The sequence below is a fragment of the Panulirus ornatus genome, chromosome 21, assembly GCF_036320965.1.
Source record: "Panulirus ornatus isolate Po-2019 chromosome 21, ASM3632096v1, whole genome shotgun sequence".
Classification (NCBI taxonomy): domain Eukaryota; kingdom Metazoa; phylum Arthropoda; class Malacostraca; order Decapoda; family Palinuridae; genus Panulirus; species Panulirus ornatus.
Window position 1 is genome coordinate 10,378,882 of NC_092244.1, and position 27,180 is coordinate 10,406,061.

The 27,180-nt window shown below is 43.7% G+C and overlaps 1 protein-coding gene across 1 annotated transcript in view; it reads left to right on the plus strand.

The window, feature by feature from the left end:
- Positions 1-27,180, plus strand: part of LOC139756350 (B-cell receptor CD22-like) — a 245,926-nt gene that overhangs the window by 205,807 nt on the left and 12,939 nt on the right. The window contains exons 6-9 of the mRNA XM_071675716.1: positions 958-1,154; positions 3,694-3,807; positions 12,419-12,643; positions 25,674-25,816. Coding sequence (XP_071531817.1) covers positions 958-1,154; positions 3,694-3,807; positions 12,419-12,643; positions 25,674-25,816 — 679 coding nt within the window. The remainder of the gene's footprint in view (positions 1-957; positions 1,155-3,693; positions 3,808-12,418; positions 12,644-25,673; positions 25,817-27,180) is intronic.

Below are 27,180 nucleotides of genomic sequence, written 5' to 3' on the forward strand. Positions count from 1 at the left end.
TGATACGTCACCAAGCTTCTTCCACACGTTTTCTTCAGTGCAAGTCCCTGCTACACTCCTGCAGTGCACGCAGCCCTTGGGCACGACGGTGCGACCCTTGAGCACGACGGTACGACCCTCAAACACGATAGTGCGACCCTAGAGCACGAAGGTATGACCCTCGAGCTCGACGGTGCGACCCATGAACACGAAGGTATGACTCTGCAGCACGACGATGCGACCCTTGAGTATGACGGTGCGACCCTTCAGCACGACGAATATGCGCCCCTTGAACACGACGGTACGACCCTCGAGCACGACGGTACGGTATTCTATTAGGAAGTAGGGCCAGACACACAGGTAATAATGGCATGCATTGAAAGCTGTCGAACGTATTGGCAAGGGAAGACGTCTCCCCCCCTAGAAAGGTCAGTCGTCTGCTTGTGTTCCTAACGTCACCTCCGCCAAGGCAGAGAAGTGTGATGAGGTGTGAAGAAAAAACAAAATAATATTAAGCAGATTTTTTTTTTTACCCCAGCAGACTGAAGATGATGCACAATATATTGTACCTTTATTGATTATTGTTGTAATTTCGGTCCTGCCTTAATGATGTCTGAGGAATACAAAGGAATACAATTGAGGTAAAAAAAACAAAAAAAAAACAGACTATTGGTTTTCTGACTGTAATTTTAAATTCTGGTGATTTCCTTATCTTCCAGTGTAATGATTACATGATCTGTCTTTAGTGTTATTGTGAATAAAGTGATGTGTGACGGATTAATGGTTGACTTTAAGATATTTGCTTATACTGTTTATATATATATATATATATATATATATATATATATATATATATATATATATATATATATGTATATATATATATGTGTGTGTGTGTGTGTGTGTCGAAAGGACAGCCAGATCACCATGATGCATCGTAACACGCCTCCTCCTTGTCTCCCTCCCACCCAACAACAGTTACGACGCCCGCGCCAACATGGACCGCGGCACGGGCAGCGTGGGGAGCGGCGGCCGCCCGCAGAAGACCCTGAGCGCGGGCGGGACGTCCCTCGTCATCCGGAACACCCACCGTGACGACCAGGCCGAGTACAGGTGTCGCGTCCACTTCCGCCTCTCCCCCACCTGGACGCAGAGGCTCCTCCTCACGGTCCCTGGTAAGTGTGTAGTGTGTACTGTGTACTGTGTGTGTGTGTGTGTGTGTGTGTGTGTGTGTGTGTGTGTTTCATACTAGACAGCTCAGTCGTGTCCCAAATACAGCTCAACATTTTAGCCCAGAGTTAAAAGTCTGGATTTCTAGTTGTAAGTTGATACATTTAAGCTAATGAATTAGATTCCCTGCCTGGTATTGCATGAGACAGACTTAGCTTTAAGGGAGCGGGTGGGGGGGTGATGTTGATTGTCGAGTATACTAGACGTACACTAAGAGCAGCAGCAGCAGCTCAGATATATAGCCTTCGCCCAGCTCAGTACGGTGCATTTGCAGGCAAGACTCAAGTCCGTGAGTTGAGGGAGACGCGCGTATACACATTCCACAGGGAATGGTCATCCGCTTCGCCAACTTCAGCAACAGACTTAAACTTTCTCCCCCCCCCCCCCCCTTCCCTGCTTAACTCGTGCATCCTCTCTCTCTCTCTCTCTCTCTCTCTCTCTCTCTCTCTCTCTCTCTCTCTCTCTCTCTCTCTCTCTCTCTCTCTCTCTCATTTGGCTTGAGTTGGTCCATGCCAAACATTTCTCAACTTTTTTTTTTTTTAACAACTTCTCATTTCACAAGTTTTCGAGACAGAGAGAGAAAGAGAAAAAAAAAATGTTGAGTCCAGCAATTATTTGACATTTTCGTATTGTTGATATATATAAATTTTTTTTCTTTCCTTTCATATCAGAATTGATATTGAAGTACTCTGCCGTTCTATTGGTCTTTTTTTCCAGGATAATTATGCAGTTCCATTGATTGATTGATTTTTTTTCTTTTAGCATTTTATGGTCACTTCGAAGCTCCCGTATTGGTCAGTTGACTTTTGATTGTTCTGTTCTCTCTCTAGGGAAGATATATATATATATATATATATATATATATATATATATATATATATATATATATATATCATCTCGCACTCATAAAGGACCTTTGTATGAGTGTTCATAATTTCCTTTCATTTTTGTGCACATTATTCTTTATTGGTTTATGTTCATTCCACAACTCGTGTTGTTCTCTGTGCTGTTGCTTTCCTCCGTCCTTCATTCCTGGCTTTACCTCGTCGCATCCATTTTGTGCCGATGATAGATACAGCGATCTTCATCCTTACCAGAATGTTTTCTGGAGCTACAGTGAGGCTCGCGACTTTGAAACCTCTTGTGAGGTTGTGTATGAGGGGGGCTTCTTTCCGTCGTACTCAGAGGGTCGTACCCTCTCGCTCTAGGGTCGTACCGTCCTGTCCAGTGGTCGTCGTACCGTCGTGCTCAAGGTTCGTACCGTCTTGCTCTAGGGTCGTACCGTCCTTTCCAGTGGTCGTCGTACCGTCGTGCTCAGTGCTCGTACCGTCGTCCTCAAGGTTCGTGCCGTCGTGCTCAAGGTTCGCACCGTCGTCCTCAAGGTTTGCACCCTCGTACTCAAGGGTCGTAGCCTCGTACTCAAGGGTTTTCATGATGTCGCTTTCAAATCCTATTAGCACTCACCCTTCACGGTATTGGCCTCCGCGTTTCTTTTTTTTTACTTTAACACGGTAATGCCGGCTGCCGCCCAGAGCCCTTGTAATTTTTCATTCGAAAATCTTCCGTCGTACATCTGGTTGGGTCAGCTGTTGCCTCTTGCGTAAATCCCTATTAATGAATACTCCAGTCACTGGATGCGATCAAACTTATGCATTTAATTGTTTAAATTAATCATATATTTCCATTAATTGAATCTGGGTTCGCTCTCTCTCCTCTCCCTCCGACATTGTATAATTTGATGTATAAATAAAGGCCTTAACCCCCGGGCAGAGAGTTATTGAATGACGCCAATAATGGCCTTTGCTGATGAAATAGATAAACTGATAGATGCTATTGGGTCCAGCGGGAGTTGTGTAAGCCAAGCTGGCGCTACAGGCTCGAAATGGAAATTAGAATTTATAGGGATAATAAAATCGGATCTTTATGTTCTTTAGAGCATATGAGTTTCTCAGGGTTCACCCAACCCTACCCCCCTCTCGTCATTCCCTCCCATTTTCCACTTTTGTAAATAGAAAAAAAAATATTATTTTACCCCCATTAGCACAATGGTGCGACCCCGTTAACACGATGGTTGAGGCACGGCGGAACGACCCCTCACTTAGGATGACCCCCGGGGTTTGACCTGATCCTTGTGGTCATGGTCATACCCCAGCCGAGTCACCATGCCGAAGGACTGTACCTCCGCGCTCGTCGCGGGGGGTTCGATCCGAGGTCACCAACACCTGGAAGCAACAGCCGTCCCGGGACGCCTCCTCTCCCCCCACGTTGAGCGCAGAAGACTTCGACGGATTCGGTGCGAACGGCGCACGCCTCATCAAAGCCGCCTCGAAAACCATCCTTTTACCTCCCCATCTTCTTTTATCTACCCCCTCCCCCCTTTCCCCATTATTTTAAAGCCACCCCTATTATCTGTCTCTAAAAACCCCCATCCCCCTCCCCCCATTTTCTTTGACTGATGGTTCCACTCCTTTTCTTCCTCGACAGACTCGGTGTGGGTGGTGTCCCTCACAGACGGCACGGGGAGACCGCTCGAGGGAGGGACAGTCGGCCCGCTCCCTGAGGGAGCCACACTCACCCTCTCCTGCCAGGCCAACCATGGTAAGTTAGGATGATGTAACACCTTCCTGGTCGGATGAGATAACTTCTGGTACGAGAAGGATGCAGTATGAAGTATATATCACAGGTATATTACCGATGCTAATAGATAGATAGATAGATAGATAGATTCCTAAGGTACAGCTACAGTGTATACTAAACGTTAGACGTTGCTCTACGTTAGAGGGATATATATATATATATATATATATATATATATATATATATATATATATATATATATATATATATATATATATATATATATATATATATATATCATTCATCATGTTGCAAAGGGGAAATCCTCCCCTCTCACTTTTTTTTTTTTTTTTCCAAAAGAGGGAACAGAGAAGGGGCCCAGGTGAGGATATTCCCTCAAGGGCCCAGTCCTCTGTCCTCAACGCTACCTCGCTAATGCGGGAAATGGCGAATAGTATGAAAGAAAAGAAATATATATATATATATATATATATATATATATATATATATATATATATATATATATATATATATATATATATATATATCTCGCAAGTTTTATGATGATGAAGAAGGGATCATCGAGAATATGTATGAACACAAGATCACGCTTCTTAGACTTCTGTTTTTTCCAGTTTTGCTCCACAGCTTCGGACCCTCGTAGACCCTCACGGACCCTCTTGAATACGTCAGTACCAATTAAGGTGGGGACTCCAGTCTGGCCGGAACTGTAATGAATCATGTACTGGGGGAAAAAAAAAAAGATGTTTGCGAGAAATGAGATTTTTGTTATTTTTATTATTATGTTTATATATATTTTTTTTGCCTCTGTCCCAGAGTTGATGATACGGGAATAGACACAGATCATACGCCTTCGAGTCTGTATGGATAATGTGTACGTTCTGTGAAGACCACGTGAATTACTATGGCAGGTACGCGTCTTCCGTTTAAGAGTCCCACAGGAATGAACAAAATGATTATTATTTGGTTTTCCTCTCCACTCACACTAATTCCGAGCTAATCACCGATTTTTGAAAACGTTATCTCTCTCTCTCTCTCTCTCTCTCTCTCTCTCTCTCTCTCTCTCTCTCTCTCTCTCTCTCTCTCTCTCTCGCGATGTGTGAGTTTGACCACCAGTGACCAAACAAGTCTCACCAGTGTAACTTGCGGCTTGATCTGGGTGATGATAAGGAGCGACGTTTTTGCTTCACAGGAGAGAGAGAGAGAGAGAGAGAGAGAGAGAGAGAGAGAGAGAGAGAGAGAGAGAGAGAGAGAGAGAGAGAGAGAGAGATTTAGTGGATTACCATCGTTGCGGTGATCTGATGCGAACCTTAACGTAAGTGTGGCCAAAGATAGGGTGGACGGTAGCTTGGAAAAAACTGTCGCCCCAGAACACAGTGTCATACATTTCTGGCGCCTGTAATGATACGTTCTCTGCACACACACACCTGTATGACAAGTGACCCAGCTCAGCCCTGTAATTTTCAATGTAATTTTCTCGCCTCTCGGGGATTTGGCTTTTTATTTATTTAGCATTTAGTTGTGTACGAGTCATTTATGTATACGTCCGGTGTGACTATCATTCGCTTTACGTCATTCTTATGTGACCAACATTTGCACACCGACGGTATATCAGTCCCATGGGGGGAATTTATGTAATGTATGCTTCATCCTTGTACTTTGTAGAGGATTTTGTGTGTGTGTGTGTGATGGTGGCATTTTAGGATTACATTTACGTAAATCCTGATGTGCAATAATCCCGTGAGCGCCACGGGGCGACCCTTCAGTTATTATCGGCCGGACCTCTGACCTTACCATTAAGGGTCAGGTCTAAGGCTACGAGGATTATGCTTGTGGTGTGTATGGGAAGAGAGGGTTCGTAGTAGAATCCGCGGGTTCGAATCCATGAGGACTTGATGAAATACGTAGACTATACGTAAGATTAAGAAATTCAGACTGGTTTGAAATAATGTATCTAACATTATGATATACGATGTTTTCCATTTCCTTTTCATCTCCAAAATTAATTACCGAATATACATTATACATTTCATGTATTCATACATACATTTATACATTCATATGCCTGCATATATACGTATAAATACATTCATACCGACATTCATACATATATTTACTTGCATGCATACATACATGCAAGCATATACGCATACCTACATATATGTATCCATATACATGTTTCTGCAGACCTGCATCCCTCCTGTACATAGATATACACACAAACATACGTTAACAAACAGCAAAATAAAACTAGTGCTTGGATATACGTCATTATCCATCCATATATGTGTGCCTTACCACTGCAAGGTGAGGAGGACTAGTTGAAGCAGAGGAGACGCTGAAACCAGCAGCAGCAGCATCTGCTTCTGTAGTGTATTACGGCGACGGAAAATCAACGTTGGTTCCCGCGGGTGAAAATGTTTAATTTTCTCGTTTCTTTTCTCTCTGCTTCAATCGGGCACACGAGTTTGCAATTAACACAGAGAATTGCTGCAGTATCGAATCTTTCAGAGACATTAAACTTGTCGCACTCAAAGTTGGAATGATTTTCAGTCAGCTGTTTTGAGAAAAAAAAAATTATTTGATGTGTGTGTATATATATATGTATATATAAAAGATCTTTAAAAGGGAGTAAGTTTAATGACATTTTGCATAAAGATTGTTGTACACAGTGACACCCATTCAGAGTCTTTTGTTGCCAGTGATTTTGTAGCTGTTATTAATGTCATTACAGTTGTATCATTGCTAATAAGAGCGAAGATTTATTTTGTGTGTGTTTGTGTAGTGGGGGAGGGGGACCAGTTCATAAGTATATGCTTCGACATTACATATTCTGTTTGGCATTCAGTTCCCATGTACATTGCTGCTCTGGTAGGTCATGTTTTCCTTTCCACAAGTCCATATTGATGTGCCTTCTATTTTAGTTAGATTTGTTGATTTTTGGAGTTTATTTCGATATCTATGTACTGTTGATTCAGAATGTGTACGCTAATTGGTGAAGTAAAAGTCATTTGTAGGTTTTTAGATATAGATTATTATAGGCTTATGCATTTTAGTTACGTGTCAACTATGTTTAGACGGAAAACTAGACTGGTACGAAACTTGAGCACGACGGTACGATAGTACGACCCCTGAGCACAACGGTGCGAACTTTCAACAAGACGCTGTGTTGTACGACCTTCGTCAAAGCATGGCTGCATTGACCCTGGGTCATGATGGCCTGTTATTTGGCGTCGGTCATGCTTGATCAAGGCCAACCCATCGTACCCAAGGGTCGTACCGCCGTGCTTAAAGGGTCGTACCATCGTCGCCCTCAAGGGTCGTACCATCGTCGCCCTCAAGGTTCGTACCATCGTCCCCCTCAAGGGTCGTGCCGTCGTGCTTTTAAGGGTCGTACCGTCTTCGCGCTCAAGGGTCGTGGTCCGTGGATCGCACCGACGTGGTCCGTGGATGGGAATAAATAGATGTATACAGAGCGGGCCAGAGTGGCCTCCAGGGAACCTCGCTTACCCTCCCCGGCAGAAAACATTGGACACATCAAAAACATTCCTGGTGCTTGATCCGTTATCAGCAGTAATAGCATCAGCGGTGATGGATATATCAATTTGCACATGATGCATTAATAGTGGTTTAGAATTCCTATCATGATCATCATAAACAGGAAAGACATTTTTTTTTTTAAGAAAGAAAGTTTTTAACTTTGTAAAAAAAAGATTGGAAAAAAAATGTCCTTTAAAAATTTTGAAATTGTCGTCAGTTAGTAGTCAGTATGCAAATATGCAGATTGATAATACTCTTTCCTTGATTGATTTTTCTGTTATGTAGAATTATTTATAAGTATACAAGACTCTCAGATAGGCGCCGGTAGGACGGCAATTATAAGTAAACCGATATTTTGTAAGTGTTGGAAGCAGGTCGCTACAGAGGGATATTAGGGGCCACTTGCTATGGTAATGTCTGGAGGTGGTAGAGTGTAGAGGGTAAGGGATGCCCCGTCTGGTGTGTGTGTGTGTGTACATAAGGCCACTCGCTCAGGACACCTCAACATCTCACCTCGCATCAACCAGGCTGCCGTAAAGTCACGCCAGACGTTGAAACCAAACCCAATCTTCGCCTCTTCATGACAACGGGAACTGGATCCAAGAACTTGCTATGATGCTACACTTTGAAGCCCGTCTTCTCCTGCACGTGACGCTGGAAACTGTGAACTAGAGTTGGGCTGTTTCTTTATTCACGTGTAACGACAAAGATACACATACACATATATTTCTTTTTAATTTTGGAGCTTATTACGATGTCTCTCATAGATATATCCCCCCCCCCCACCTCCACGCTCTTATATTGACCACTGGACTGGATCATTTAATTCCCTATATATTTTTGTTCTGTAATCTGTAATTCTGATAGTACTGTCTGGCCACATTACAGAAAGATATGGGAATTTCATATTACAGTCACCATGCCAAACAGCTTTTCCTCATCTGGAAGACAATCTTCCATTGTATGATAATCATATGTATACAAATCAGTGACCCAATTAATCACGTAGGTCGCTCATTACTAGGGGTTTAGACCTATCATCTGCCAGGGTCATTATGGCCGTCATTGTCAAGTTATAACTACCAGTAGAGAGATGAGTTGGACACCATGTGTTCAGTGGTGATTCTATGGCCCACATACACAAACACACACTCCCGATGTGGCCCATCTTCATCAATTACCTGAATAACCTCTTAAGTGCAGAAATATTTATGATGTTATAGAATGCTTATATGATATATAAAGCTTACTTGATTCAGCATATAGTCAGGACAGCCATATATATATATATATATATATATATATATATATATGTTTGTGTGTGTGTACGAAAACTCAAAACCCCCACAATTTGGACAACGGTTTAAGCTCTTTTTTCCTTTTTTTTTCTTTCCATGAAAAATGCGACCGCAATTAAATGTCAGGAAATGATTGAAAAGGTGTGACAGCTGGACACGCAAACAAAATACAACCATCCATTTCCCACCCACCAGCCCAACGTGTTATTTTCATTGGTCGGCTTCAGCAAGGATGTAGACGGATCCTTTTTCCCGTACGGTTGTGGCTAAATGCAAGGACTGACAAGTGACCTGTTGTGGTGGTGAAATTACCCCTTCGTGGCGTAACTATCTCCGCTGTGTGATCAGTCGTATGCTACGATAAATCAAAAAAAGGGGGGCGGGGGACGAATACGCTGTGGCGTACTGGAATTCGCCGTGGGCCATGTATGTTCTGTGTGTGTGTGTGTGTGTGTGTGTGTATCGCATAAGGCATCTGCTGTGGTAAGAGAATGCCTTGACATAATCAGACTACCCGTAGGCTTATGCACCAGTTCCTTTGAGAGGTTGTGAAGGATTTTAGTTAAGCGGAAGTGAAGGAAAGTGTTTGTTTATCCTAATTTATTTTTTCATTATTTTCCTTTACGGCTCGACTATCAAGTAGAAATAAACAGACCGGTATATATATAATATATATATATATATATATATATATATATATATATATATATATATATATATATATATATATATATATATGTTACAGGTTTGTGGTGGGTCTTGCGTGGAAGCATTTAGCTCTCGTTTTAGTGAGGCTCAGAAGGGTGAGGTAGGAATTCTTATTAAAAAAAAAGAATAAAAGACCGTAGAATTCCTCCCCAGGGTGCGTTGAGAGACGCATGATACTGTCCAGGATGGAACAAACAAGACGATATCCTTTGTTTTTCCTTCGCCTTGAAGGGCAGGATGACGTCCCGTTTTCTTCGTCTTGAGGCCGCGAGGAAGGATATAAGGGAGCAGATCCTTTAAGGGATTCCCATCCTCTTTGATGATTCATGCAGTGACTGAGCTGATCTCGGTAGCGCATATTTCCTCTGGCTTGAAATTGCGTTTTCCGCTGCCTTTACTGATGGTGTTCTGACCGTACGTAGAATAGATATCAGACACCGTCTTTCACGTATTCCCAGTATTCATTATCTGCTGTTTAACCATCTCACCTCTGGCTTTCAACCCCGACAAGAATAGCCAAATTCTCTCTGCCTTCAAGAATCAGTCAAAAGCTTGTGTCTCCCCTGATGATGTGATTATTACACGAAAGTGCACTTGGGAACTTATCGTGTTTCATTTTCCCCGTGGACTCATAGGAATATATATATATATATATATATATATATATATATATATATATATATATATATATATATATATATATATATATATATATATATATATATTCCTTGAGGGACCATCTTTCTCTTGCGTGGTCTCACCCCCCCGGAGAGAAAACGAGAGAATCTTCTCTTAATCACCCTCTCCGAGGACCAGTTCCTTCCCAGTTCACCCTGTTAGGGAGTCGGCTCACCCTGCGTCATCACCCTGAAAGAACCAAGAAGCTTCTCTCTCTCTCCTCCACAGCGAGATGGAGCAGCCCCGGGACCAACCCTCCATACCGAGTAATCAGAAACCCTCTCTTAACATGGTCACCAGGTGCTGAGGCCTGCAACGACCTCACCACGTAGGAAAGCCCTCATCATTATCATCCTTACCAGGTGGTGAGGTCGTCTTCAACCCCCTAACCAGGTAGTGAGGTCGTCTTCAACCCCCTAACCAGGTAGTGAAGTCGTCTTCAACCCCCTTAACCAGGTAGCGGAGCCGTCTCCAACCCTCTTACCAGGTAGTGGGACCCTTCCCAACACCCTAACCAGGTAGTGGTAACCATCATCTCAAACAATCCCCTAACCAAGTAGAGGCACTTCCCAAACCCACTAACCATGTAGTGTGACCCATGTCCATCCTACTCATCCTCTCCAACCCCTTCCCCTGATAATGAAACCCTCTCCAATTTCCTTAACAAGGTGGCGAGGCCTTTTCCAGCACTTCCCCCAACTCTCGCCACCTGCCGGGTCCCCGTCGTGACAGTAGAGAAGCTCGACTGTTTTTTTCATTACTCGCTCCGTGTGTGTGTGTGTGTGTGTGTGTGCGCCTGGGTCTGAGTGATAACAACCACCGGATTCATATTTCAGCTCGGCTCTGGCCATGAGCAGCAGCACATGAGAGGGAGGAGGAGGAGGGAGATGGGCCTCTCCTCGCCGTGAGTATTCGTATTTTAATAATACATCTTGACTCATTCCCGCCTGAGGGTGAAAAGGATTGCCTCGTGCTACGTACTCACGCGAATTCCGGAAATGAGATGCAGTTTTGCGCCTGGGAAAGATGCGTTCGTCTCCCGTTTGCAGAGATGATGTCTCTTGGGTACATACTTTTCCATGCAAGTGCATGTGAACTGGTAAATATTTCTCGCCTATGTGTATTATCTTAGTTGTGATGCAGCGCTAGGGCCTCCCTTTTTCTATTTGGGGGCTTCTTCAGCTTGGAGGTCGCGCTCCACGCGGGAGCAGAGTAAGGTGGACTCCTTGTTCCGTCTGCTGGAAAATATACAGCCTTGTCGAAGTGACTTGTTGTTCGAACAAAATCCTCATTATCCTTCAAACTGAATTAAGACTTTCTACGGGTGTATCAAGATAAAGAATATTTTGCATGTAAAGTACTATACATGATTGTATAAATCAGTTTATTGTTAAGTAATTTCATTGTCACATCAAGTATGTGGAGGTTTATCAGAGCCTTCGTGATATTTCTGGTCTCTTCAGATCTATTTGATATATCCAACGATTCTTTGATTTATACTGTGGGCTTAAGGTTGAAGTAGTGATGCCCGGGGCCTTATTACCTCCTCTGTGTCAGGATTAGTGATCTTACCGTCCGTCTCGGCAAGACTCAACTACCGGGTTATATTTAAGAACTATTTACAGACTCCATACACTTATCTTTCTCATTTTTTGTTTTCTGTCTTCACACTCCTTTTCGTACCGTCTTTCTTCCTCGTTAGACATCACATGTATTTTGTTTCCACAGCGTCGTTATGAGCAAACCTCCAATTGTTTTTTCCACAGAAATGTTTTTCGCCTCCCCAGAATCTGTCCGGTTGTGACCATACCCCATTTCTTTCGTGAGGCCCGGCCTCCGTGAGGACTTTCGTACGTAACTGAAGCCCTTGAGAATTTTTTGTTTTGTCTGTTACTGTAGTAGCCTTTAAGGACCCTGGTCTGTGATTGGAACCTACAAGGACTTTTGTCCTCGACTGGAGCCTTGAGGACTTTCGTTTGGGTGACTGAAGCCTACAGGGAGACTTTAGTCCCAAGGACTTTAGTTTGTGACTGAAGCTTTCAGGGAGACTTTAGTCCCAAGGACTTTAGTTTGTGACTGAAGCCTTCAAGGACTTTCTTTCGTGACTGAAGCCTTTGGGTAGACTCCAGTCCCAAGGAATTTAGTTTGTGGCTGGAACCTTGAAGGACTTTCTCTTGTGACTGGAACCTTGAAAGACTTTCGTTTGTGACTGGAACCTTTAAGGTCTTTCAGTTCGTGAATGAGGCTTTAAAGACTTTAGTCCGAGATTGAAGCCTTAAAGGAGTTCAGCCTGTGACCTTAGCCTCAAGGGAAATTTGTCCTTTGCTGGAAACCTTCGACAGGAGGATGGAAAGTAAACCCAACCTCTCCTCTTCTACTCCCGCCAGGGTCGCTGGAGGTGGTGAGCCTGGTCTGGCTCCTGGAAGGCTCGGAGATCGACACCACGTGGGCCTCGGCCGAGAAGGGCGTGGCCATTAACCAGCTGACCATCAGCGGGCTGGAGGAACAGCACCGGAACGCCCACCTGACCTGTCGCCTGACGGCCCTCGACCCCGACCACGCCCACGTCTCCGCCAACATCACGGACGCCTCCACCACCATCACCATGTACTGTGAGTACCACCCCCTTGATCACGTGTGCTTTTGATGGACGACCTTGTCGTGCGTTATCTGTAAGTACAACACTGTTATGCTCTCTCTCTCTCTCTCTCTCTCTCTCTCTCTCTCTCTCTCTCTCTCTCTCTCTCTCTCTCTCTCTCTCTCTCTCTCTCTCTCGTTGGGTTTGTGTGAATGGAATATGTAAAATGGAAGGTTGGAGATTTGTATTCATACTTTCGTGTCCTGAGGCGTGGGAGGGATTTCGTAACCACCTCTCCTTGGACTGGTTTGTGACACGAATTTTAGGGAGAGATTATTAAGTGATGCGGTGTGGTTACGACTGTGGTTTTCTTTTTCTTCTTCTTCTGTTTGAGCTTGTATCCATTTCTGTTATTCTGCGACTGATGATCGTGTTATGTTTGTTGCTTGACTCGTAAAACTCTAGTGGGTGGTATGGGAAGAGTTAGTTCCAGTCACACAGGGTTCCTCTTTTTGTGTATGTTTGTGTGTCAGAGGGTGTTGTGTGTGTGAGTGTGCGTGTATGCGTGTGTGTGTGTGTGTGTGTGTTAGAAAGGAATCTTTTTCCTTTCTTTTTTCAAGATACTTTTCTTCCGGCTACAGTAAGGGTTGGTTTAAGCCAATTTGATACAGAGGTAGATGTTTCATGAAGGAACGGATAGATTTCTTGACGCAGGAATAGGCTACGTTTTCGATGCAGATGTAGATTTTTATGTATGATAGATATTTGATACTTAAAAAGATCAGTGATAGGGAAATTTATATTATTTTCTACAGAAATAGATATTCAATACACACTAACGTGATGCTACAGAGGAGAACCGCATCTATATCTCTAGTACGAAATCTCTTTTTTTTTTTTTACGCTTCTGAAAACTTATTTCTGAGGGGGAGAGGGGTGGGATTATGCGAGTTAGGAGTTCGAATCCGTTGTCTCGAATTGTTTCCAAGTTTTCGGAAGAAGGATAAAGATGAGAATATTCCTCGGAGTGTTGTTAGTCAGTTGGAAGAAATGCAATGGATGACACGTAAATTGAGTGTACAATAGATGTTTAATTAGAAAAGAAATGGACTTGTGATTATGGGGAAAAGATTATGATCGTGCTGGAAGTTAAGTGACTTTAGGTAGTTTCCATTTTTTTAAGGTAACGTGAATTTAAGGGAGGAAGATATGGTAATTTGATTTCAGCTCCTTTAGAACGGTGGGACGACTGTTGAGTGCGACGGTACGACCCTTTGACCCTTGAGCGCGTCCTCAAGGGTCGTAACGTCGACCTCAAGGGTTACACCGTCGTCCTCAAGGGTCGCACCGTCGTCTCCAAGGGTCGTACCGTCGTCCTCAAGGGATGTACCGTCTTCCTCAATCGGTTGTACCGTCGTCCTCAAGGGTCACACCGCCACTTCAAGGGTCACACTGTCGTCCTCAAGGGTCGTACCGTCGTCCTCAAAGGTCATAGCGTCATCCTCAAGACCCGACCATCACGACAGATCTGGAGAAAAAAAAAGAAAGAAAACAGATGGGGTTAAAGTCAGATCATTAGATAACAGAAGTCGAGGAAGGGAATTGGCTGCAGACGCTTCGTAAAACGGTGTCATCCGAAGGGAGTTCGTAGGTAATAGTTAATTCAGCGTCTCACTAACTCTGAGATTAGGAGAAGGGGCTCAAGCTGTTCATGAATCCATTTGTAGGAAAGTTATTGTAATGTTGATATGAGGTTCTTACCAGTGTTGATATTATGTTGATATGATACTTATACAAATGCTGATGTGATTTTAGTTTGCCGTGTATGCAGATATAGTGGTTCAGATGAAGTTTTTATCATTATTAAATAATTCAAGAGAACAGTAAGGTGTCTTCTGTATGATTACACAAGAGAAAGATTTCCTGGGATCAGGCAGGATTTGATGAGGAAGATTCTAATGTTCCTTAGCCTGAGGGAGTGAATCGCTCAGCCAGCGTCTGTCAGTGATCAAAGAGACTTCGTAAAACCTTTCGAGATCAGGTTCTGATGTCGACGTTGAGATCAGAACGGTCGAAAAACCATTTGCTCCTCTTTTTTTTTTTTTTTTTCCATTCCCGGCGATGAAGTTCTTCATCATATGTGGTATGTCGTCGTCGACATCTTCAACCCGTCACACACGTGTATGATTGAAGGATGATTGAGAGCCGAAGAGCCCCAGAGGTAAAGGGTCAGGTAATTGTTTGATGATGGAGATGGATTCACCATATTCCAAAATGTCAGTTCTAATTACGGTGTCAGCAAAACGTTAATATCATTGTGCCTCGAAGCTGTATTCGTTCTCCGGTATTTTTTTTTTTGTGTGTGTGTGTGGCATTGGTCGAGAGTAGACAAATGAGAGGATTATCACAGTTCATATATACTTACATCCATGTGATGAGAAACAAGGGCCGTGAAATCTTTCCCCTTGCTAAACATTACTGCTGCCATGATTATTGTGAATATGAGAGAGAGAGAGAGAGAGAGAGAGAGAGAGAGAGAGAGAGAGAGAGAGAGAGAGAGAGAGAGAGAATCAACTGCACCAGAAGGAGTCATCTTTGTGTGCTCAACATTAGCTCAAGTATTGGAACAGTCCGACGTGTCTGGAATGATTGTAGATTTGTCACAGGCAAACAGTCACCTTTTTTTATATCAAGAGTTTAATTCCTTGCGACTCATTTCGATGTCACACAGAATAGAGTTGTCACTCACTCTCTGTCTCCTCTGTTATCGCGTGGATGATACGACGTCACAGAATTTTTATGATATATATATATATATATATATATATATATATATATATATATATATATATACACATACATACGTACATACACACACACATACACACACACACACACACACACACACACACACACACACACACACACGGCACCAGTGGTCGGTGATCCTATTTTAGAACATTATGTACTCGAATTGCAGCGAATGGCTGTATAATGACGGAAATCCCTCTAGCCAAAAGAAAATCGCCAGCCAGACTCGGCTCGCTCCCAGTTCAGCGAGCACTTCCATCGGCAGTATTTCTAAAAATTTCGGGCAGCAGTCGCTGCCGATGGGTGAAACAATTTGAAATACATGGAAATGTATTCATTTGATGCTGTCGTAATAGAGATGCTAATTCTCCGCGCCGAGAACTTCAATGATTGAGGTTTTAAATGTCAAGTTTTGCTTCGGATCGGCCCTATCTATCGCCAGTGGTCTGGGGTTTACCCGCCGCACCTGTTCCTCCAGCCGTCGCGAGAAGGGAATCTAATTGTGTTGCCGCCTCCTGCAGGGCGTGCGTGAGGCGTGATGTTACCGCATCGATACGAACGTGAGGGAGCGCATTGCGCCCGCGGGCGGGCGTGGCGGGCGCGGTGTGCGTAGATCGCTGCGCTTGCTTGCTGGATGCGGTAGTTAAGACTTGGGAGGAACGTTATGAGCAGAGCGACGGAAAATGGGAAATATATATATATATATATATATATATATATATATATATATATATATATATATATATATATATATATATTCCTATGAGTCCACGGGGAAAATGAAACACAAAAAGTTCCCAAGTGCACTTTCGTGTAATAATCACATCATCAGGGGAGACACAAGAGAGAAATATAAGTCAGTTAAACAATCACATGTTTACCAAATGGCGTCCTAGCTTCGTCTCTTAGATGTATATCAACTGACTGTTATATTTCTCTCTTGTGTCTCTCCTGATGATGTTATTATTACACGAAAGTGCACTTGGGAACTTTTCGTGTTTCATTTTCCCCGTGGACTCATAGGAATATCTTGATCACGCGCAAAATTGTGATCCTTTCCAATATACATATATATATATATATATATATATATATATATATATATATATATATATATATATATATATATATATATATATATATATATATTTGAAAATGGTAGACTGATGGTTTACATGGCGGTTCAGGAGACCCATGCTATAACTTTCCAACCTCATCTTCCCACGTCCAGAAAGTTATAACTTTCTGAAATACAAAGCAGAACAACATCATTTGAAGCCGTGACGCACCTACAGGCTTTCAGCCCAGAAAATATAAAAGTAAAGGGGGAGAGGAGGAGGTAGGGGTTGTGGGAAGGGGTAAGGGGTAGTTATTTTTGGCTTTAGGCTCGTTCATAAACTTTCGTGACGGTGCCGAAACTTTATAGGGGTTAAAAAGTATATTTCGTGATAGCCCGGAGATTTTACCACTCCCGTTATTTTCGCACTACAGCCATTGTGTACATTGTGGCTGGGGTTGGGGTATGTGGGTGGAATGGTGGTGGGGTGTCTGTTGTATTGACGGGGTCTTTGCCAACACTGTCACCCAGAACATGCCCTTCACGTTAGACTTTTTTTTTTTTTTTTACCTTTTATCACTTTTATTTCCAGAAATACTTTCAGACAAGGCCAAGCTCCTTTTAGGAACGTAACACTGGATATCTGTGGAATTGGACCGTTTAGAACGTTAATCATGCCACCTTTTGTAGAAATCGCTTTTCCTCCCGTATTCACATCATCCGTAAATAGTGAATCTCTCTCTCTCTCTCTCTCTCTCTCTCTCTCTCTCTCTCTCTCTCTCTCTCTCTCTCTCTCTCGTGACCGTCAGAACTTTCTGTTGTTCGTGGGAACGGAGAACACGACACCCGTTCCGTGTCTCGTCGTCTAGTCCAACCGGTCGTGCGTACGGGTCAGGGTGGGTGACGTACGCACATTAACATGGCGAGGAGCCAGAGGTTCCCTGGGGTACGCTTCTCGTACCACACGTGTTTTCTTGGGTGTTGAAAGGAGGAGGAACGACTCTTGGGGGGCGCCCCTCCTCCTCATCGACGCCCTTCCGTCATTTAGTGTAATTGACTGTGAGTCTGAAGATTCCCCAGGGATGAGAGAGAGAGAGAGAGAGAGAGAGAGAGAGAGAGCACGATGGAACGACTGATTAGAGATACAGTGAACGTAAGAGTTCACGATGGGACGATTGATGAGAGATACAGTGAACGCATTCTTGAACGTTGGCCTCCTCTCACATGAGAAGATAGCGACCATGAGAAAGCTTTTCAAGATGAGATGAGGAATGATAAGATGCCTCGTAACTTTTTTCCCCCTCTCACATAACGTAATCATTTTCACCTCGGGCGTTGCACCAGGTCTTTTACACCCCCGCCGGTCTGTCACCACTTATGCTCCTCCCCTTGTTGTCTTCCTCCCGTCTCTCCCACCACATTCATGCACTAAACGCTCCCTCACCTCCTCCGCCAGCACCGAACCAGTGGACACGGACATCCCTGGGAAAGGGCGGGATCGGTCTCGAACCAGCATGCACAAGTTGGGTCCAGATGCCCGGTAAATTGCCGGTAAATCGGTGAGGAAAGCCAAGCGGCTGAGAGCTCCGTGTTTCCCGGGAGAGTGTCCGATGCGCGGTGTGTCATTACTAATTTACTTACCTGTACTGGACGGGGGAAGGATGGGTAGTTGTGTGGTCGTGGGGGAAGGGTTTGCACCCGTGTCCTTCCATCGTTCTCTGCTCTCATACAACTTCGTATAAACGTAATGCATTTGTACTGGGAGACGAGAGATATCCTTCCGTGGTTTGAGGACTCCTAATGCTTCACAAAATAGCATCACGTAATATAGATTTGTCTCGGACGATTTCTCAAGACGTGCCTGCAAGCACCTGGAAGATCTTAAAAGCATGAAGACATATATATATATGACTTAGGAGGATGTATCTCGCCTCCCAGGGGAGACCTCAGAATGGGGCTTGGCTCTGTTAGTGGTGAACCATTACTATTTAGGAAGGTAAAGCCTTAATGTTAGCCTTGCGAGGCAGCTAACTCCTTTCTTTTTTATTATTATGATTATTCCTCCTTCAACTAACTCCACTCCTCTCTCTTTGCCTTCTCACCTAACTCCTTATTCTTGCTGCCTGAGCTAACTCCATTCACGTATTCTCGTTCCTTTTGCCAGGTTACTAACCCTGCCGATACCCAGGCGGGGTAAGGTACCTGTAATATACCTCTCTCCTTGGCACCCAGAGAGAGAGAGAGAGAGAGAGAGAGAGAGAGAGAGAGAGAGAGAGAGAGAGAGAGAGAGAGAGAAGGTGAGGGGGTCTGGGTGAGTGGAGTAGACCAGAAGCTTTTACATCTCTCTTCCTTTTTCCCCTCCCTCAATTATTCAGGGATGCGAAGACCTCAGGCTCTCCCTAGTTTAGTGTGTGTGTGTCTGTGTTTGTGTGTGTGTGTGTGTGTGTGTGTCTGTCTGTCTGTCTGTTTGTGTGTTTTCCCGTTCTTAATATTATATCTTTTGATCTCATTAAGTAGTAAGGCGAGAATGCTGTGGTTCGACCTTGTAAACACAGTGCTTGACTGCTACCCTACATCACAAACCACTTCGTTTTAATTACTTCCTTTCAGTTACCTCTCCTTCTTAAACTACCACCTCACCTGAACTACACCACCTCAACTACTTTCCAAGTTAGAATTAGAACCCTCAGTGTGTGTGTGAGGCTCTTGAAGTCAGAAGGGCGATGATATCCGTCCTCCTTAATGAGGGAAGAGCCTCAACGCCGGCTGGTCGCTCGCTCTGGTGTTTATGCCCCTCTATTCCTAAGATGTTTACACTGCTGGAGGAAACCTGGTGTCTCTCATCTTCTGCTGTGTTATCAAGGAAAACTTATTGCATATTAGACGCTCTGTTCCCATCTCATTGCTGGTGTGGGGGTGGTGGGAGGAGGGGGTGTGTTGAAAATTGAACGGCGTTCTTCTTAGTAATTAGATACTAATTAAGCGTTGCTTCATTAACAGGAAAAGTCCGGCAGATTTAGAAAGCAGTTAGTTATATGGTGTGTTATTATTGTAGAGGATGGAGGTAGGGGGGGGAGTGTTTAGGATCGAGAAATTGATGTTGGTTGTGGTTTATATGGAGCATATATTCTCTCTCTCTCTCTCTCTCTCTCTCTCTCTCTCTCTCTCTCTCTCTCTCTCTCTCTCTCTCTCTCTCTCTCTCTCTCTCATTCTGTCTCTATCTATCTATCTATCTATCTGTATATATATATATATATATATATATATATATATATATATATATATATATATATATATATATATATATATATATATATATATTCTCTTATGTGTCCTCAGTCCCAACCAAAAGCAGCCATACTCACTTCTCAGACTTTGACGCGATCTGTTCAGTGAACCTTGTTTGTATGTTATTGTTTATCTCGTTGTTGTTTATGTGCTGGCGACAGCGGGAGGGCCAGTGAGCCCACTGGGAGGCAGGCATTAAGAGCCGGAGGTTCCCTTGTGCTACAGCGTTTTATGGGAGTGTAAACAAACCCTCTCAATAGAAGTGGGAGGGAGTGATGATTGTGTGGGAGGCTCCTGCTGCAGGCATGGGGGAGGGGTGTGTGTGTGTGACAAGGGAGAAAGAGAGACAGACAGACAGAGGCAGAAAGAAAGTAAAAGAGGAGCTGACAGACAGGCATACAGACTGACTGGGAGAGAGATTCAGACGGAGAGAGAGAGAGAGAGAGAGAGAGAGAGAGAGAGAGAGAGAGAGAGAGAGAGAGAGAGAGAGATCATGGAATGCACTTAAAGATGATTCGGTCACACACGAAGCCCCCAGCCATCGTTCCAGATACACACATAACCCCCACGAAGCCGCAGTGCAGATCCCTCACCTTGTACTGGCATCTTTCTGGGACACTTGTGTACAATGTGGACAACTGGGAACCTTTTATTTATCTGTCTCACTTCGTTTTTATCTTCTTAGATATGTTCCGTCTCTCGCCATGCCCCTCCTCTTCCTCCACTTCTTTCAAAAGTACTTTCCGCTCCTCTTTTAGTATCGGACTCTCTGTCTCTTTCCATCTTTCCTTGACGATCAGTGTACACGTCCGGCAACCCGCGCAACACGTCTGCCAAACATACATTACGTGTAGATATAACACAGAAGTTCGTCAGGTTTGTTTTTTTTCGGTGACAGAACTTGAACTTAAGTTCCATTGAACATCTTAAGTTTGGTTTGCTTATACTCAATCCCCTGCTTCATCCCCTTCTTAGTATCAAGGAACCTTAAAGATATATATATATATATATATATATATATATATATATATATATATATATATATATATATATATATATATATATATATATATATTATCATGGGTATGTTGTAGTAGACCGTAGCGTCAGGAACAGACGGACACATTGGCCTAATTTGCCCACATCCTAATCTCTCGCTGTCATGTATAATGCACCGAAGCCAGACCCCCCCACCCGACCATCCACGGACTACGCCATGTTTACCGTGCACAGATAACCCGCAACACAGCATATCTTAATAACCTTGACTAAGGAGAGGATTGTTCGCCAATCCTTTTTTCTCTCTCTCATAAGATTAACAAAATATTATCATCAGGACAAATGCCTCTCGTAGAGATTTCATACGTATTTTGGGAGATTTTTTTTTCCCCTTTTTTTTATATTAGGTTTGGACATTGTTTATCTTCCATTACGCTCTTGTTTGACGTGTAAATGTGATACAAGTTGACGAACCGATTCCGTTTTCGGTCTGCGTTAATCTTTGACAACAACTCTTTTGTTTTTTTTTTTCCCCCAGGTTTAATCCCTGACATTAGCGATCCTTATTCCTCCTCCTCCTTCCTTCCTTCCTCCTCCTCCTCCTCCTCCTCCTCCTCCTCCTCCTCCTCCTCCTCCTTCCTCCCTCCCTTGTGGTTTTTAAGCACCTGAAAAGCACCCCTTGTAAGCCGATGAAAGCCGTCTAAAGCATCGTCCTTCAAAGGTAATAATTTCAAACATATTCCCCCCACCCACACCAACACTCTCTCTCTCTCTCTCTCTCTCTCTCTCTCTCTCTCTCTCTCTCTCTCTCTCTCTCTCTCTCTCTCTCTATCTCTCTCTCTCTCTCTCTCTCTCTCTCTCTCTCTCTCTCTCTCTCTCTCTCTCTCTCTCTCTCTCTCTCTCTCATGTAATGCCCGTGAGGGGTTCATCTTAACAGTGGTGGACAAGTACCTCAAAGGAATACACACACACACACACACACACACACACACACACACACACACACACACACACACACACACACACACACACACACACCTCAGCTTCCGAATCAAGTTGATTTGACAAATTTCCACTTTGAAAAAGTCTTCTTCCTCTCTCCAGTGTTTACCACTTTGAAACCTTACCGGCGGTGCTTCATTGATTCTCTGGAAATTTTTAGAGAAATATTACTTTATATCAGTGTTTCATTTCTTTTCTTTTATTTTCTTATGCATATTCGCGTTGTATTAGGTTCTCACTGTACGTTCTTTGGAATGCCTGTGTAGGGAGATGAGGGGCACAAGACGCTTCGAACCCTCGCGTTTGACTTGTAGATTGCAACAAATTGCGTCGGCCATATTTTTTATCTTAAATGGAGCAGCAGCGCCCAATCATCGTCGGGTCCATATTGTCAAATTCCAGACCCCCCTCCCTCCCCTTCTTCCCCCTCCCAACACACACACACACACACTCAACCCCCATCCCACCCGACCCCATCCCACCCCACCCACATCCCACCCCAAAAGTCGCGTGAGTTTACATCACGGGCAAACTTGGTCGAAGTACGACGAGGAAAACTGTTCAAGCTAGCTTTCGAATATTTGGATATGGCGTTCGGTTCTTCCTGGGAGTTGCCGAAAACAAAGACAAAAAAAAGATCATTGGATTATTTAGAACCAGTAACATATAGCAAAAAGGTAAACTGCCAAGGATTTGCTTGTGTTGTAAGGTAAGAGGGCTGGAGGATTTGCGAAAATTGTCCTGTGCGAATTTTACCTTTTATACACACACCGCAAGCAAATTTTGCAAGTTATAAAATGAACCGTATGCAAATGACAGACTCGGGTCTGCTTCTGTGCGTGGCATCTTTATCCCCCTGAGCACGACGATTCTGCCCTTGAGCACGACGGTACGACCCTTGAGCACAACGGTAATCCCCTTGAGCACGACGGTACGACCCTTGAGCACGACTGTACGACCCTTGAGCACAACGATACGGCCCGTAAGCACGACGATGCTATCCTTGAGCACTACAGTACGGCCCTTGAGCACCACTGTACGACCCCTGAGCACGACTGTACGACCCCTGAACAAACTGTACGGCCCTTGAGGACGATAACACGACCCCTAAGCACGACTGTACGACCCTTGCGAAGGACGGTTACACCCTTTGAGTAAACGACTGAACCACCCTCGAGTACGTTGGCGCCATCACCCCTTGGGCATGAGGAACCGGCCCTTATATGATAACGTCAGGTCAAGCACCGCGACGGTCACACCCAAGGGCGGGTCACATGCATCGCCATGCTCTTCGAAGGTCTTCAACACGTACCAGGACACTCACCTTGCGAACATACCAGAGCGCGTATATCGTCGTGTCATCTCGGTCCGGAACTGCCGGTTCGAACCCGGCTCTTAAGTCCTTCCACGCGCCAGATCGGCAGTGGAGATTGGCCGGCGTGATGTGCCGGGACCTCGGGGTTTATCTTCAGCAGCAGGTGTGGTGTGAAATTTTATGGAAGAAGGCGAGGACCTCCCTCGGGGTCTCTCTCAGATAAGAATGGTGGGGGATCCAGATTTCCCCCCAATTCCTCCTCCTCTTAGTTTATGGTTCAGAGTACAAATGCTTCAGATAGAATGCTTCGTTCGTGTCGCGTCGGTTTCGTGTTGCGTCGTTGAAAGTCGCGAAAAGGATAGAGAGAGAGAGAGAGAGAGAGAGAGAGAGAGAGAGAGAGAGAGCTTGGATATCAGGATCGAAACTAAGAATAGGGAATGGAAAGGTAGTGATGTTTGGAAGAGACAGTCAAATGAATGATTATGGTCGAAAACGGTCGAGGAAAGATTTATTTGGCTCGGGTATGTTTAAGAAGCACTTTCCTGGTTTAGCCTTTAAGACGTATGGGTCGTGTGTGTGTGTGTGTGTGTGTGTGTGTGTGTGTGTGTGTATGTCTCCTAAAGACATACACGACACGTGGTCTTCAGTGACAGCCTTACTTAGACCGGTCAGATGTGGGTCCTTGTGTTCACGTCTCTCTTCGTGAAAAGTCAAGTTATACAGTTATGTTTCGTGAGATCAGTTGGCTCACGAAAAGAGAAAGGCGAGATCTGCTAGATGAACACGTTTGTGGACTAATGGGGATTATTATTACGCCTTTGGCTGCTGTTTCCCTTGCATTCTGTGTTAAGGCTGGCCACTCGAGGAATGGTCGTTATGATCTCGCCTTCCCTTGAACGGAATTCGCCTCCTTCTGTTGCCTTCCCATTTTCGTGGTAAACTTTCTGCCTTTAATAGTCAGGTGCACAAATACCTGCTGGGCCCCAATGAATTTCTACCTTTTTTTTTTTCTTATTCTTTCTTTCACCGTCGGTCATTATGAAGAAAAGAATGATATTTTGGACAGGTATTAATTTATGAATGATGTGAAGCACACGGATTTTACTGGACTCGTACCAACTGTTAAGACTAGTGAACATTAAGGTCATGCTGAGGCATATCCAGCTGCCCGCTTTACTGTCTTTAGGTCTACCTGCCACACTCTCTCTCTCTCTCTCTCTCTCTCTCTCTCTCTCTCTCTCTCTCTCTCTCTCTCTCTCTCTCTCTCTCTCTCTCTATATATATATATATATATATATATATATATATATATATATATATGGTGCCTTATTTCCATTTAACACTGTTTCTTGTGAAGCTCCCCATCTTTACTATTGCCTTATACAACGCCCATTGGGGAGATTAGAGCTGCCTCTTTTTTTTCTTCTTCTTCTTTTTACCTCCAGTGCTTTAGCCTTAGTGTGTGTATCCTGGAGAATCATGGAGACGATTGATGGTTCCTCCAGGGAATGCAGTTAATGGACCACTGGAAATACATCTTCAGCGCTTTCCAGACCCAGCTTGGATCCTAGTAATCCATTTCTAGCCTGACTCGCGAAAAGATACTCCGAGGCTTTTGTGTTTCATACGTCTCTGTAAATGCCGCTTGAAGTACTTGGCTGTTATATATATATATATATATATATATATATATATATATATATATATATATATATTTGTAAACTTTTCCCTCTAGCTTTGTATTCTAATCAATTCTGTAAGGTGTCTTTGCATCAGTAGACTGTGATCCTCTTAACTGTGCATTTGATTTTCTAACACATGTTCGTACGAAAGTTTAACCCATGGGTTATAAATGGCCCGGCTTTTGACCGAACCCTTTAAGGGTCAGGTCACAACGCCTGGCCATTATACTGAAGGGCCTTACAGAGAGTAACGTTTCGTTAACCGCTGTTTAACCCATCGAAACACTTAACAGACAGTACTGTGTATGCAAAACCTGATTGCTTTATCACTCGCCTAAAGGGTGTATTGGTCGCTCGCACGTCAGCCCTGGAAGACGTCTGTCTTCCAGAAACCCCCGGATATATCGACGATCGCTGGAACGCCTGCAAGAATCCAAGACACTCGGAACTCCCCGAGCTTCGCCACCCGGTTGGACCCGCTCACAGCATACGTTCCGTTACTTACCTGCATGTATATATATATATTTTTTTTTTCCTTCAAGAAAAAAAGAAGATAAAACTTTTCACCGTTCACTCCTCCAGGCTTCCTCGCAGTACAGTCCTGAAACTTCAGGAGGAAAAAAAAAAATCATCTTAAGTGGAAAAGTTGTGTTTCTTTACCGACCATCTCGCTCTTCATCGCCTCGTTCCTTACCCTCCCTTTGAGGACACATACACGTCCTCCTCCCCACACACTCAACACTTCCTCTCCCCTGAGCAACTTAGAGCCTCATACCCCCTCCTCTTATCCTTCGTATTTCTCACTTCCTCCATCGCTTACTTGTCTCGAGGGTGGGGAAGGGAGGGTGGCAGGAAAAGGAGGTCGTGTGTTACAGTGTTTTTTTTTTTTTCCTCTTACTCTCCTCTGCAGACGTACCGGAGGCGACCCTCCTGGTGGAGGGAGGAAGGCGGAAGGGCGGAGGAGGTATAGAAGTGGTCGAGGATAAGAGTGTCAGTTTCCTGTGCTCCGTGAGGGCAGACCCGCCTGCCTACAACATCACTTGGCTTCATAATGTGAGTACCACCGTAGCGTTTCGTGACTCCTGAGTTTCCTTTTTTATTTTCTCTTCTATTCTAAACCCGTTTCTAACCGCTGCTGCTGCTACTCCTACTGCTGCATCTGCTACCATTTTCTACCTTCACATTAATGCTTGCCTAGTTTCTTTTAGTGGTGTTATTACAGATGATATTACTTTTGAACTACTGTTGTTACTACTATTATCATATTTAAGGTTACCTTTTCTACTACTACTACTGTTACTTTACTACTACTACTACTGCTAATATTACTGCTACTACTACTATTACTACTACTACTGCTACTACGTCAGCCACATCACGTGTTCCTGAAACTAACACCACCTCTAATTAAACAGTTAGTGGCATAAATGTTACTTCTCGTAAATACCATTATCATATCCTCTGCAAATAATGTTACCCCAATTACCGAACATGTCTTACATGTGAGGTGGATTTCCCATTGCACTCCTAACTGTTGTTCTACGTAGATACTTATATTGTGTATCTTGTTTTTTTGCCTTAGGTATTATACCCCAGAGGAGTTCAGACCTACCCTCCTGCTTGCTTATGTACACATACGAGCACCTGAGATGAGATATTCTTATCTGAGGCTGAACTGTTTTAAGCGTTCACAGCTCATCCTGCTTATTTCACAAAGCTGTTGTCTTCTGCATCCACGCTTATTGTAGTTATCTGTGTCAAATCCTGAGGGTTCATCCGGCGTTGCTCTCATTTGCATCCTTTTTTTTTTAAAGTATCTGTCAATTTCTTCAGCGTTTTCAGTCGTGTTGGGCAAAATGTTTAAAGAGTGTCACTGTCTTTCTTGCTGGACTCTCGAATATTTTTTTTTTTCAATATTCAGTTCAAGCTCCTCATTCTAAATTGTTCAAGTGCTCCTCATTCTAAATTGTTCAAGTGCTCCTCATTCTAAATTGTTTAAAGTTCTTTTTAGCCACTTGTAGTTCAAATCCTTTTTTCTGGACTGGATTGTTCATGTTTGTTCTCATCAAACCGTATAGTTCATATTGTTCTTTACCTGTGCAAATCAAAGTTCTTTCTGACCCGTATATTTCAAGTTCTTCTTCTGCTGTATATTTCAAGTTCTTCTTCTGCTGTATATTTCAAGTTCTTCTTCTGCTGTATATTTCAAGTTCTTCTTCTGCTGTATATTTCAAGTTCTTCTTCCTAGCAGATTTAATATTCTTATCATTCCTTCATGATAGACCACGTGTTCCATTTTATCATTTGTGGTTTTATCTTTGAGAACAGAGAATTTCCCTCACGGGAAATTGGTGTTTCTTCAGCAATGGCTTTCTCAGATTCGTCGGGACCCTTCCGTATGGTGAGGGAGAGAAGAG